The sequence below is a fragment of the Scleropages formosus genome, chromosome 13, assembly GCF_900964775.1.
Source record: "Scleropages formosus chromosome 13, fSclFor1.1, whole genome shotgun sequence".
In the NCBI taxonomy this organism is placed as follows: Eukaryota; Metazoa; Chordata; class Actinopteri; order Osteoglossiformes; family Osteoglossidae; genus Scleropages; species Scleropages formosus.
The window spans coordinates 23,769,100-23,783,630 of NC_041818.1; the positions used below are offsets into that span (position 1 = coordinate 23,769,100).

General features: G+C 53.6%; 1 protein-coding gene across 3 annotated transcripts in view; it reads right to left on the bottom strand.

The window, feature by feature from the left end:
- diaph2 (diaphanous-related formin 2) overlaps window positions 1-14,531 on the bottom strand; it is a 313,996-nt gene that overhangs the window by 25,376 nt on the left and 274,089 nt on the right. For 2 of the 3 annotated variants that reach the window (XM_029257258.1, XM_029257259.1), the window contains exons 29-30: window positions 6,525-6,617; window positions 6,162-6,212 (exon numbers count right to left, since the gene is read on the bottom strand). In XM_029257258.1, the coding sequence (XP_029113091.1) occupies window positions 6,162-6,212; window positions 6,525-6,617 (144 nt within the window). The remainder of the gene's footprint in view (window positions 1-6,161; window positions 6,213-6,524; window positions 6,618-14,531) is intronic. The other variant, XM_029257260.1, reaches the window with a different exon arrangement.

The following is a 14,531-nucleotide window of genomic DNA, read 5'->3' on the forward strand; positions in this document are numbered from 1 at the left end:
CCATGATCAACGATCAATCTGGGACATTACAACTACAAGGGAGAAGAAGAACCCGTTTTTGGGCAGGTAACCTCAACTGGGCTCTGAAAGGGACAAGCTGGCAACGCAGAAGCCGCGGCGCAGAACTGGCAGCCATGCAACACTTTTGTCTCTCAGCAGTTCCTCAGTTGATCCACGATTTCGGTGAAACAACAGATGTTCGCAGATGTCAGCGGAGCGGCTCTGATTAAAACAAAGGCTGTTTCCTCTCTGATTAAAAATGGGTTTAGCCTTTTTTATTCTGGTCGTGTCAATTACGAATAATAGCGCTGTTTTCCTGTACAACGGGAACGCAAGTCGACCTCATCAGGCTACGCAGGAGGGGGAATGTCAAGATGCGAGCAGCTGCACGCTGAAAGGTTATGAGCTTTTGTGCTGTGTTCTAGGTAGGTGCACCTCCACTCCACCCCACCCCACCCCACCCCACCCCACCTCTACCCTCCCTGCTCACCTCCTCCCACCCGACACACCGCAAGTGCATCCGCTAAACCGCGAGCCCACATCACCCCCGCCCCGCCCCACCCCACCCCATCCCCGGACAGCCTGGGGCTACGAACGAGAGCGATAGCTGAGCCCCCGGCCGCCAACCTTCTTGCAGGGCTGCTCACTTCCTCATCACGGACACATCCACCATCGGCAAATGGAAAACTAAAATATTAATTCCGTGCCGCGGCTCCTGACGGATCATAAATGGTGAGCGAACGCTGCGGCGCAAACGCCCCCTAAATGCTATTTGTCACAGGTAATAGACACCCCACATTTGAATAACAATGGGAAAATTGGCCCGGAAATAACATCAAACGGGGCACCACAGCCTTTCATTTTCTGCGAACATAGCTAAGGTCCATACAGAATTGCTTTATTTATTGTCATTGGGGTGGTTACGAGGCGCTCTTCCCTCTCTGATGGGCCATAAATTGACTTTAATTTGTCTGAAGTATCCCTCCATCTTTCGAAGGCAAGTATGATGGTGCGGTGCCTTCCGTCGGAATGTTATGAGCTCGATTCTTCAACCGGTGTAGAGCGGCCCTCATGATCTCTCATGCCGAGTCCAAAGTCCCGACCCCCCTCCCGCGCTCTAACATACTAGAGCGACGAGTGCATCCGGACTGGCGGGTGCCACCAGCAAAACCAAAAGCAAGGGGGTAAAAATGAGGTGAAACCCCAAACTAAGTGGCCTTGATTCTCTTTCATGCAGCTGATCCAATTGTGACCGGCTGCACTTGAAGTGACCCTTCATGACTGGCTGCCCATGCGTTTGGACAGTGGTCAGGGCAGGCCAGGCCAGGCTTTCTGAGCTGTAGTGGCTGCACTTAAGGTGAAGCAGCAAAAAGAGTGTGTTTTATTTTGAGGAGAACAGCTGAGTAGACACTGTTCGGTCGGTCCACAAGCCCTTCCCGTCATCCGGCCTGGCCCCTCGCTGGAAGTGAAAACGGCAGACAAAAGCACTGCTGACGGCTCGTCCTTGGGGGGGCTGAACAATCCTTCCGGAAAGGTCCGTGGCCGCGAGTCGACCTCACGTTCCCACCAAGCCAGCACTAGGAGATCGACTCAGGGGGCAAAAACCACCAACTCCGCCCTTTTCGACAAAAAGCTTTGAACACACTTGTACAGTGTTAAAAAAAAGGGAATTGTGTCACATGTGGCCTGTTTTTGCTATCTTCTCCCTCACTCAAAAGCTGGAATTAATCAATTATTATTTTTTTTATAGCCTGGGGGGTTCGACAGCAGTTTGATAGGTGTGATGTCACAGCTGGTGGACTGTTGGACATCATATCACAGCTGGTGTTTTGATGAAGGTTCTGCCCCAACTGATAAGCTTATACGGGAAGGTTGGCTATAAGGAAAAAAAAAATCCAGTTTAACTAGTATTACTGTTATTATTATTATTACTATTATTATTATTATCATCACTGCAACAGCAGGAGACCGACTCAAATGTGGGTATCTTGAATGCAGAGCAATGGCCCTGACCACTACGCCTCCTGCTTCCCCAGGGTCCTCCTTTGCTTCCAACCCAGTTCCTCTGGAGCACCCCCGTGTGCTGGAGGGTTCCCTGCCTCCCTGATGTGAGCAGCTGCGCTGCCACCCCCACCCTGAGGGGGGCCTGCCAGGCACGTTACCCTCAGGGCCTCAGTCCCCCCCGCTAACCAACCCAGGCTGCGTTCCTGGAGGAGATGTCCCAGCATCCTCTCAAGAAGCCACCGAATAAACACTGATCTATTTACACCCCTCAAGTCGGAGCGCCCGGGGGGTCGACGTGACTATCGTATGAGAGATACGGTGCGAGAGCTGTTGTGCTCACGTGAACTCGCTGACTTACACGGTCATGCGGATACTGGCAAACGGTACAAACGGTATAAGGTTGTGTGTAATGTACAAATTCTGATAAGATTACCCTGGTGCATACGGTAAACACCGCTTCCCTTGTGAGAGTGACGTGCTGGGGGGGGTGCGAAAAAGCGTATCTGAGGCTAAAAGCCAAAGCACATCGAATTAAGTGCAGTCAGAGCAGAGCGTGTGCGAACAGCTAAGTGGACTGTGCTGGGCTGTGAAATGCATGAGAGCGAGGCGTCCTTAACGTGTAATAATGCAGTAAAGGCGTCCCCTCTTTGCCGGGCACTCGCACTCGGGTAGAAAATGCTGGAAGCGAGACGCCGGCGACCGACTCTCGCTCCCCGCAGACGGATCAAGAGATCATCTGCAACGTGACCGTGAGGGGGGTGGTGGTGGGGAGGAGCGTCTTCCGTCTCTGTCCGGCCGCCGTCGTGCCGGCGCCCCGACCTCCTGCGCCATTTGCCTGCACGCGAACTCATCCCTTTCTCGCCGTTAAAATTTCATGGCAAAAAATAGGTAATTTAATCTTCATTAAACATAGAGGGCTCCGTTCTCTCTCGCTCCGCACCGAATTAACTGCACGACTCGGCCAGATTAAGCCGCCGGGCTGAAATCCCATAACTCTGACATGTATTATATCACACCATCTATGTTTTTAATGGAAGAAAGTGAAACCCCTCCCCCGGTCAAAGTCAGAGGACCCCCCTGGTGAACAAGCGGAAACTTTTGATGAAGGAAATAGGGAAGGTGAAGCTTGTGCCGGGGGAGCGCGAGCCTCTGAATGACTGAGAACGGCAGTAAATAAATAAGATCTGCTCCTTCCTTTGAAATCTGATTGATGTGCCTACTGGGATGTCCCATATGAAAGAGCAACCGAAAATCGATGGGCACGGATGTGCGAGCGGCTGCCGGCTACATCCAGCGGGCTCTGGCAGCATCCAGGGTATTTACAGACAGGGGGCTGTCGGAAGGCGTAGCCACCGATCGGCACGTTACCACCCCTCCGTTAACTCGGGGAACTGGAAACAAAATTTAATTTCAAGTGAATTTGCCATGTTAAGGGAGGTTGCATCAGGAGCCCAACATGTGTCCTTAACCGTGCCTGTTCAAACCCGCAACTGTTAGCTATGTCCAACACCTCTTGGTCGATCTGTCCATTTATTATTTACATGTGTTCATTTAGCTGATGCTTTTCTCCAAAGTCACTTACAGTGTAAGGTTTGTACACTAAAATCCCCATTTAAAGAGCTTAATAACTTTTACCGTATTAAGTCAGGGTAAGTATCGATCGAGAGCGCTACAGCGGGAGGTGGGATTCAAATCGGAACCTTGAGACTGCAGAGGCACACCTCTTACCACTGCGCCACCCATTGGCCCACATGTCCGTGAAAGGTGGCACGCAGAGGTTAAACACGGTTGGCAATACGCAGTTAAAACATGAGAAGGAGTCTTGCTGGACCTTTGCGTACTTGGACACTTCGGAGGAAAGAAGACCGGGCGGGGAAATGTTTACGCCACTTTGCATGAAGAGGCCTGGCAGGAAAAGGAATGAAATGAAAGTAAATGGAAAGCGTGTAGCGCTGAGTGCAGCTCGACAGCTTCCCTCCGCAGTCGGACTCTGAGGCTCGGCACAGCAGCCCGATGACAGCAGATACAATAAAGATGAGACTTGTTTCGGTCTGGGATTACTCAATATTTCATGGTTCGTCGGAATCGCAGCGAGCCGAACGCCGGCCTGGAGACGAGCGGCTCCAATCTCTGTCGCGTGCTAAAACTCACGTCTGGGTGTACGGCGACACGCTGCGCGCACGGGCCGTCTCAGCAGCTAGGCGTGACGCGCGGGACAGACCGGACCGAGCGCAGACCGGACCGTATCCCGCACTGCAGACAGAGGCAGGTGGACCACAGGGCTTTGCTCGCACCGCTCGACTAAACCAGCTTCCTGCGCCTTACCTGCACGTGCGTCCTGTTTAATGGCACGAGTTCGCCTGGCGGTACAGCGCACTATGTGCATGCGTGCTCACACGCGAAATCCTCGCGGGGAGAAAAGCAGCCGCGGCGCCATCCGTGACCCTGGAGGAAGTCTGTCAATCTCACCCACGGCGACTAAAATCTCTGTAATTTTCGCCCAATCAGAAGGCGCGACCCCCCAGCGACGGCGGTTTACGGTGATTCCACAGACGCTTCTATCACCGAGTCGAGTGACTGCCGGGAACTTAATTGTTTTCTCCTCAGTTGCCGTCGCCGTGGAGGCAGCGTGCCGGAGGCCGTGCCGGGGCCGTGCCGGGGCCGTGCGGCGGGCCTGGCCCCAAGGCGGACTCCCTCCCACCGCGTCCCGCTCATTCGGTTCAGACCCCCGGCAGCGGAGGGAGCCACAGGGCGAGCGCCTCGTCCATTAGACCGCGCTCTGTGCTCCTTGCTGCCCCGCGGGAAGTCGCCGCTCCTGTTTACCACACAAACACACACAGGCGTACACACACACACGCAGGAAAAGACATGTACCGGATACATTCCGCACACAGCGGACGGATGAGAGACGCGCTCGGTTCGGCTGAAGGCGGCGCATCGTGATGTGCGAGCAGCACGATGCGGGGCGGCGGCTGGGCGGAGGCCACGCCCGCGCGGTCAGCGGGTCCCCCGGGCCGAGCGACGGGTCCAGCGCGCGGCCGGACGCTCGGAGGGCATGCAGAGAACGTGCTCTTGCAGCCATGCAGCCGATCGCACATTCTGTCGCGCACACTTTTCCTCACGCACAGGCAGGGTACGCGTGTTCAGCACACGCTGGGTGACATGCGCTCCTCCGAGAGCCCGTCCCCTCCGTCGGACAGAGGAGCGGCGCCAACAAGCACGACGCCACGCCGGGCAAGGAGAGTGAAGGGAAGAAAGGTCGTCAACTGACAAAGGCAGAAAGCCCTACGAGCGGACAGTGCGCTGCCATGCTTCGCGAGAGGCCTAGAGGGCGTTGCGGTGGAGGAGGGACGCTTTCACAGGCAGACAGAGGGAGAGAGTGGAAGGCTGTGCAGCACCAAGGAGATCGCACTGAGCCACCGCTATTGACGCACGCAGACGGAGCGCTGCTTTTCAGCCCTTCGCACATCTGACAGCCGCTCACCATCCTTCAGCACACCTCGTTACCGCTTCTCTGTCCCAAAACAATTAAGTGGGCGAGTGCTTGAGGAGCCCGCAGACGGACTCATGGCTGCGGGGGGCAGTCGGCCCTGCAACGGACCCACCGCACCCCTGGGGTCTGGCCTTGTTTTAACTTGCTTAATTTTTTTTAAAAAATCTTGTATCAGTTTTGGGTAAGTACTGTGCTACTGCCTGGTAAATAGCTAAAACACAGAGATAGGCTTCGAACCTGGAGCCTTCGAGTGTGAGGCAGCAGCTCTGACCAGCTCTCACCCCGATTTCACCTGTCACCTCATTTGTGTTTGAAGACCCAATTAAAATAGAACAAAAGAAATACTGAAGAGGGTCAGTGTTTAACAGGAATGTGTTCAGTCTCAGGACTAACTGATGTACAGAAATTCTGCAGCGTTTTTCCAGTAACAGAAATGAATAAGGTGATTATGTGTTATTGTTATTAATATTACATTAATATAACATTTATGTCATTATTATTATTATTATTATTATTATTATTATATTATTATTAGTTTGAGACATGGCGATGCTCAGTGCTGACTGTCCTGGATGCTCACAGACCCTCAGCCTCAACTAGTGGCAGAGAGCTATAGCAGTGGACATGGGCAAGGTTAACTGCGGACGGGTCTTTGTTCTGTTACCATGGTGAGCACCCGGCCACCGAGAGCCTGGACTGGAGGGGCTTTGATCACCTGCGATGTCGGCAAGGCAAACAGACACGGGGGAGAGTAAAAGAGAGAGAGAAAGAGAGAGAGGGACAGGGTGAGAGAGGAACGCCAAGCAGTCGTGCCGCACAGGGGGCACCGGACCAATTACTCTGCTCCCAGGCCCTCGGCAGCAGCAGGACTAATCAGCAGACACAGGGACAAGGTGCCCAGTCACACGCTGGAGGCGGTGCCTGTCCGCCCGTCGGCTGTGATTGGAGGCGGAGGGCCAGGGGCCCCAGGCATTTTCACACTGCGGGAGCCAATTGGGCCAGTGGGCTCCAGAAGGCGGCTCCTTACCGTTGCGCGGCGTCCGCTTCCTCCTGTCCCTGAAGGCGGCTCCGGACTGCAGCGCCTCCATCAGACTGTCCATGACCCCCGTCTCGTCTCCCTCTGTGACACGAAGAGAGGAGGACAGAAACGGTTAGAAAGGCACGCGGAGGATCCCAACAGGGAGCAGACACAGTCCACCCAGTGCAGGGTGTTCCGCGCAACCAGACCATAGCGATGAAACCTGCATCACGACGGCGCTGCCAGCTCACCGTAAAGAGCAGCTGCTCTTCCAAGCACATAAATCGTAAAACCTCACCGCACCAGTCTGAGCAGATACAACACTACATGCGAGCAAAGCGAACGGTGCAAGCAGAGTAGACTGCTCATTCAGACACCTCCACATGGATGCTTTCTCTGCCCTTGTGCCCCAACTGCTTACGGTTTCCTCCATGACCTCAAGGGACGGGGGCGCTGTTCTACACCACGGTGAAAGTGAGACGCGTGACCCGGTTGTCGTAGAACGCATCCACGGAGCGTGTGCGCTCGGGTTTGACGCAAGAGAGAAACGGTGAAACCAGCGAAAACAGAGTAAGAGACTGGCGCGATCAGACTCCCTGACCCGCGGCAGCTGCAATTAAACACTCGGAAAGAGCACGTTAGAAATGTAAACGTCAACAGTACCGTGGTGCACTTCACCGCTGGGTGCGACATCTGAAATGCTAATCGACGTACTGTCCCAGCCTTCAAAAAACAACATGAACAAAAGATGAGCGAGGACATCAGGGACGAGATGAGAAGGGGAAGCCGGTCGCGTGGGCTCTCGCGGGGGACGCGTCCTGGCAGGAGATGAAAGGTTTCTCTGATGAGCCCTGACAGATGTCCGGTCTCACGCCCATGGGCTAAGTGCTCTTCGGCGAGACCCTCGCCTCCGTGCCCGCCCCTGTGCCCAGGAGCACGCGCACACCACCCGTCGCACCGCACCGGGACGCTAACCGACTCGGGATCCTCTATGTGGGTCATCTATCTTTACCCCATGCTAATGAGTCACTCGGTCCTCTCTTCATCATCGAGGTCCACGTCGGACACCGTTTTCCACCGGCATCATTAGGGTGAGTTATCGCGGTGCACGGGCCCGTGCCATCAGTCATCGGCGCACATACGTGAACTTTGCGCTCCAAACATGTTTAGTGCCGGGCCAGGAATTTCGCTTTGCTGCCAGAATGGGGGGGCGAGAGGGAGAGGGGATCTCGACATGACGGCTGCTTTGGGAAGCACTTTTGAGCGCAGTAATCAATCTTTTGTTTTCTCACACATTCAAAGCAAAATGACAGTCAGCAAATTGAATTTATACACAGAACAAGTTGACACCGCACCATAATTAATTTAAGGAAATACCACGAATTCCTCCATTATCCGGGAAATGCAAAGCCACGTGTTTTTCTCCGGGAGCAGCGGCGCACACTCAACAAGAAATTATTCAAAAGTATGAAACGCATTCCAAAAAAAAAACGAAAAAAGAAATTGGAGAACAAAGTAAATAAATATAATGCAAATGCAAAACAGAAGCGCATCGGTCTATTGTATTAATGCTTCCGTCTTCTTCTGATCTCTGTCACTGTTTGATTTCGGAGGTCTGGAATAACATCATCAAAGTGCGTGCGCTCGGCCAGCGCTCGGCACCGTGCATCCTGCGCGCCCTACTCGGCTGGGGACTTCAACCCTAACCCCTGCCCTCCGCCTCAAGTGGCCTTAAAGCAGAAGATGGCCTGGCGGTGGCGCTATGGAGCTGGACCGCTTACACTCCGCCATCAGAGAGTTAGCATGTGAGCCCTGGTGTCATGGTGACAATATGGCATCTTCACAGAGGCCTCCCATCCCTCAATCCATCCTCCCGTCTTTCCTGGGTTCCTTCCTGTTCCGCAGGTGTCACAAGGGCCCTGCCACTTTGATCCATTTGTCCTACTTCTGGCTAAACTGAAGCCCAATTCATCATCCGTAAGAGCCGGGACCCGAGAGCTGCCTGGTTTACGGGGAGAGTCTCTCACACTGCGGGGGTGGAGACGCTAAACCGGGCCACATGTTCCCCGTAGGGGTGCCCCACCTCCATTACGAACCCTCCCGACCCGCGTTCTCCTTCGACGGGTTGGCCGCGTGACCCAGGCGTTCGCGACCTTCCCTGAGCACCACCTCCGCCTGGCTGAGAATGACAACCGCCTCCCGGACTCCCGTCCGAAAGACGAGACGACAAAAGTTTAATAAAAATGCCAACAAATGGCGAGCGGCGAGATTATTTGAGAATCAAAGTGTAATCCACAGCGCAAACTCTTTGGATGGCGCAGCGCCTGCTCCATTTCCGCAGTCATGGGCCCCGGTAAAACCCAGGGCAAACACTCTTAGCGCTTGTCAATTAGCACAACTAGCAGGCTGCGTATGTGGGAATTACGGTTGCCCTGACCTTTATTCCAAGACAGCCATGTGTGGGGTGGAGGAGGGTGGGGGAGGGTTGGGTGAGGCCCACGGGGAGCCAAGGAGGTCTAAGAGCTGTGAAATCCTCACAACCCCATGCAAAACAACACCTTGGTGAGCACAAACCGAAGAAGTACTCGGCTCCTTAATGATCTTGTTAAGGCATCCGGAACAACGTTTGGTGCCCCCCACCACCCCACTCTGGAAAACCTGACCTGTAGACGACAGTCAGTAACCGCACCTACCTCCTCACCTCTTCCCCCCTGCACTCACACAGGGCGGGGGGCAACAGCTGTCACATGCTACAGCAAGCCCCCCGAGCACCTCCTGCCCTCGCAGCGGCGCTAATATATTTATGGGTGCAGCACCGCGTGTTTTAATTAGGGGGATAACGAGTAGGACTCTCAGCCGGATTTGTGAACTTCGTGCCGCAGATTAGCTTCCCGAGGAGGAGCGCGGCGGTGGGCCGGAGCTTATTATCCCCGCCCCTGGGAGAGCGGGTTGAGCAAAAATACAAGTCAGGCGTCACTGATCTGCAGAAACAAGGATAATACGCACGCAGAGAGACGCACGCACGCACGGAACACGGAGCAAGCATCGCAGCAGATGAGGCCGCTGACGTTTAATTAACGGCGACTCACTCACCTAGACTCGACAACGTCTACTGTGCTCGTCACGGTAACGCTCGCATGGCTACGTATTTCCTCCCGGGGTGCCCTGGGGGACCCTTGAGTACGGATCCCGTCTCGCACAACGTACCGGGCGGCTGCACAGGCGACCCGTTTAACACCTGACCGATAAATCTCAGCGAAAACGAAAAATCGCCATCGTGGATCGTTTTTGCTTCGGCCTTCACGAAACAACGCCATCGGCGCTCATGCGGAGCCTCTGAAGTTCTTCTATTTCCTGCGCAAAAAATGCAAAGGAGTACAAGCAGGTGGCGACCACACTTCACCGCAGGTTCGAGCAGGAGTTCGCACCTCATTTTACTCACTTACTCATTCATTCTCGCGTTTGCTGAAGTGGCAGCGCCTGGCTCCTCTGAGGGAGACGCTCGTGCCCCACGCATCTCACGCACACGTGCCAACACACGAGCGCACGCTAACTCCTTTTAACACTTTCCGTCACGATTTTTCCGAAAAGAGAGAGCAGACCGATCAGAGGCAAAACGAGGCGCCTGCACTTCGGCACTTCCCGCGCAGATTCCGACACGCAAACTTCTGCGCGCGTTCCCCACGCAGCCCCGCAACAGCAGCAGCTATGCTCAGCCAGCGCTGGAAAGCACTGCAACTTGTAGATGCGTTTCTTGATTCAACGCACTTCTTGTATTACATCACTTTCTTTTAAATGTCATGTTTTTCTCTCTGTTTTTGAAGCCCGCGGAAAGGCCGCTCCCACAATGGTGCTTGCGCCGTGTATGGAAAACAGACAAAGCCTATTCAATAGGTTACACATCGCATAGGTGACAAATGATTACAGAGAATGTCTCATTGATATTCACAGCCAACGCGCTCCTGTTAACCAAACAAAAGCGCAGTATGAATCTGGCAAAGGTGGTGGGGGGAGGAAGGAGAAAAAATCCCACTCAGATCAATCCCTCAGAGGCAGGGACCTTGCATTATTTTACAGTGTTCATTTTCCCAGAACCCTGATTAGTCAGATACCACTAGTCGTGGGGGGTGGGGGCACAGGGCCATGCCCTCCGTCACGTGGCTGTTCTGCCAGTTATGTGGAAACCGTAACTCATACATTCCATTTGCTGTGTCTCACCTCCTCCGAGTGTTAGTGTGTGTTGGGGGAAAATAATAAGAAATATAATAAGAAGAACAGTTAATGGGAACGAGGGGACTCCTGCTCCGTGCCGGGTCTCCTCTCGTGATCACAACTCGGCAGCAGACGCGCGTCGGCTCCGGACTGCGAAGCACTCGCCGCATGTCATGAAAACGCGGCTGTGTGCTTCCAACGAGAGCGACTTCGCTATCAGTGCTGTTATAATAATAATAATCTAAAAAAGCCAAAGCAATAACGTTTCTACGGTTCCTGTGAAAACAGCTCGCTGCCGGAGAAGCGAAGAGCAGACTGTCCGCATCCAGCTGAGCCGCATTCCTGCCGAGGGGGCCGCTCCTGAGCCGACCGTCGGCGGACACTATCCGTCATGGCCTACTGACCCCGAGCAGAGGTGAAGGTTCTCGCCATCCGCATGGGTGAACTGCAGACAACAGCATGAACTGGGGAGGCAGGCATTAGGACTCATAACCCTACACGGAAAAGGGGGAGGGACGGGGCAGCAATGGAGATGGGTCCTTCTGGGTCGCGTCACCGGAGCGGCCCGATGGGCGACGCCATCGACGTCCCATGAGATTCGATTATGGATGCTCCCCGACTCCCCCCGTCTGCGAGGAATGCGGAAGTGACCCCAGGGCGAGGCCCGGGGTGGGAAGGAAGGGGGGTGGGGGACGGAAGGAGATGAACTGGTGGTGAGCGGGGTCGATCGAAGAAGGGCGCAAACGGACCCCCGCCAACGAAACACACAAAGACGAGTACGGCAGCAGGAGGAGCAGAACCGGGAGAGCGACCGGGACTGAGCACGAGCCAACTGTTGAGGACGCAGCTGGGGCACGATGGATGACCCCCCCCCCCGCCTCTTCCGGCTGAGCAGCACTACGGGAGGACACCGAAGCGGTGCGGAATTGAGACAAGTACGATTCCTGACTTGTAACACAGGAACTCTGCTTTCTGATTGGCTCGCTATCCATCGGTGTATTTAAACTGCAGCTTCAGCCCATTCCATTCACGTGACTGATCCCCACCTCACCATTCTTTTCGAAAGGTGTCTCCGGGCGATAAATACGTTTTGAACGAGAAGAGCACGCAGCACTCTTTCTCTAAGCAATTCTTCATGGAGTAAAGCTTCACGATGACTCCTTTAGAGTGAGCGCAACCAACTGCTCGACCGCATGGGAAACGCAGCTCTCCGGGTCCAAATCTCAAACTGGCTCCAATGCAGACCACCCGCAGCTGATGTAATTGTTAATAAAATTCAATTCCACATTTCTAATGGGGGGGGGGGGGGTCTTCAGTGTAACTATGGGAAGCAGTTCTCAGACGGATCCTCTCATTTCTGTCTTTGACCTGAGGGAAAGGCAGCCAAATTAAGTTAAACAGGCTTAAGGTGATTAGAGCTCCTAGTACTGGTCTAATTAGCTTTTTTCTACACAAAATATTAATCCAAAAAAAGAATAAAAAGTTTTTTATTTAAATGATTATTTGATACGTATTGTTGAAAACTCCAAAGGGAGAAGAATCCCCCAAGTCACATTAATTTGTAATGAAATAATTATCATAGAATAATCAAAGCCTTTCTCTAACCTTAGGTTTCCAACTAACCGAAAGTATTTCTATATAAATATATGTAAAGCAATAACAATAATAGAGCACTGCACATGGCATGTGGAAGTCATCTCCTGTTGCCTTGACTCTCAAAGACAGGCATCAGAAAATAGCTTAAAATAGACGGGATCTTGCGAGCGGTTTCATGTGAGGTGCGGCATCTTTCCCCTGCAGTCTGGGGGACTCCAGACACGCACGCGAGTGAGACTCAAAGAGCCATCGTCGCCTTCAGGGAGACGCCAATCTCTTCTGGCTGCTGTGCCACAATTGAGCGCACCCCTTATTTATTAGAAGTGATGTGCCAGGGCTGATAAGGCTCGTGTTGCCGTTGCCGCCGCCGCCCTCCTCGGTAACAACAGGATTCTTGGCAGTTGCGCGCACTTTTGGAACGGGAGCCGATCCAACTCACATCTGGAATCCCACCCAGCGAACGAACCAGCTCTGGGGGAACGTGCCAAAGGGTCACCGTGGGAAACATGGGAGCGGGAATATTTCACGAATGACGCACCAGAGCTCTGGGAATTGAGGAGCGCCGCTTTCGAAGAGCAAAGGCAGCGCTGAGAATCGAAAGAGGAAACAGTCCCCGGAAACGTGTCAACGGGTAAGGAGGGGCACGATTAAGCCGAAGATGAGGATGAGCGATGAAGATCAGATGAAGCTCACTCGGGTCTCTCCGCGCAGGCGGAACGCACCCAGAGGCTGCCTCTCCTCAGCTCTTCCGCTCCCCATTTCCCCTCCTCACCGAGGAGCTCTGGAACCCTCCCTCTCACCTCTTTTTAATCACCTGCCGCTCATCGGCCCAGCTGCAAGCCCGGCCTTGCCCGGGGCCCTGACGCACGTCGCCATCAATCCCCGTCTCCTCGACTCGTGTCATTTCGCGGGGCCGGTTCACGCCGCCGTTTTTGTCTTGCCTGGGAAACGCACTAATTGAGAGTGCCACATGTGAAAGGGGTGCGTTGGACAGCTAGAGCGTGGGCCCCGCTCCCGAGCGGCAGCCTGAAGGGTAGGCCAGACAATGGCCGTCAGTCCTCCTGAATGCCAATTTGGTGAATTCACACCGGCCGTCACACCCTCCGCTCGCGGAAAGCGTCTCCAAAGCACAGGCGCCAACCGAGGAGCCGACACGTGAATAGAGGTGTCCTACAGATCCACTGTGTAGCTGGGGACCCTTTTTAACCCGGCGGCTCAACCGCAGAGTTTTCTTTTTTTTCCCTCTCCTAACAGCAGATATGAATGCAAAATCTTCTGGACAAACTATTTACAAAAAAAAAAAAAAAAAACCCACACAAGCGCAGTAAACAGAGGGCCCCGTGCGCACTTTCGGACTCTCGCACGTCCGTGGCGCTCTGACTTAATGCAATTCTGCAGCCATCACTCCAGCTTTTACGGAGAGGAGCATCTTGCTTCGTTTTACGTTCTGCATAATACGTTTAAACCGCCATTTACATTTAGAGGCCGGGCTGGAAAACAATTAGGAAAGGGCTTCGGCCATCATTTCTGTTCCAGCGTTCGTAAGTCGCAGTGCCATTTCGCTTCGGCCAGCAATCTACAAAGTGCTTCTTTTCATTTAGATGCACGGAAACATATCCGCATCCACTGCTTACTTTGTTTTTATCCCCTTTATTTTCTTCTTGTTTTTTTTATGTTCGGCTCTCCGTTTAATTCCAACCTACATTACCTCATGGTGTACGCAGCCTGTAAATGTGGTTATTACTCTGGATATACGGGCCTGGTTCTTATAGCACAAGGCTCATTAGCTAGCGATGTCACTTGTTAAGGAATTACACAAGAAATAGGGCTCGGATTAGAGCTGTGGCGTGCGCCGCCTCGGGGGCCGCGACTCGGCACTCGCTGCCAGAGCTGCAGGAAGGCAGCGAAGCCCGCATTGCGCACAATCATCGGGCACATTTTCAAGCTGCCGCCAAAGAATAACCTGACAGCTTGTTTATAAAGCGCCGAGGCATCTGGCTTACTCCGTCCGCCGTCTGATCGCAACGTCGCGGAGAGTGGAGAAACGGCGAGAGAACAAAAAAAAAAAGTAACAGTTTTCGAGGAAAGAGATCAATTAGCTGGCAAGTCAGGGCAAGTGGATGTACTTAAGAGTGTATGTGCGTGTGAGAGAGAGAGAGAGAGAGAGAGAGGAAGGGAGGAAAGGCTCATGCGAAAGATATGCCAGTA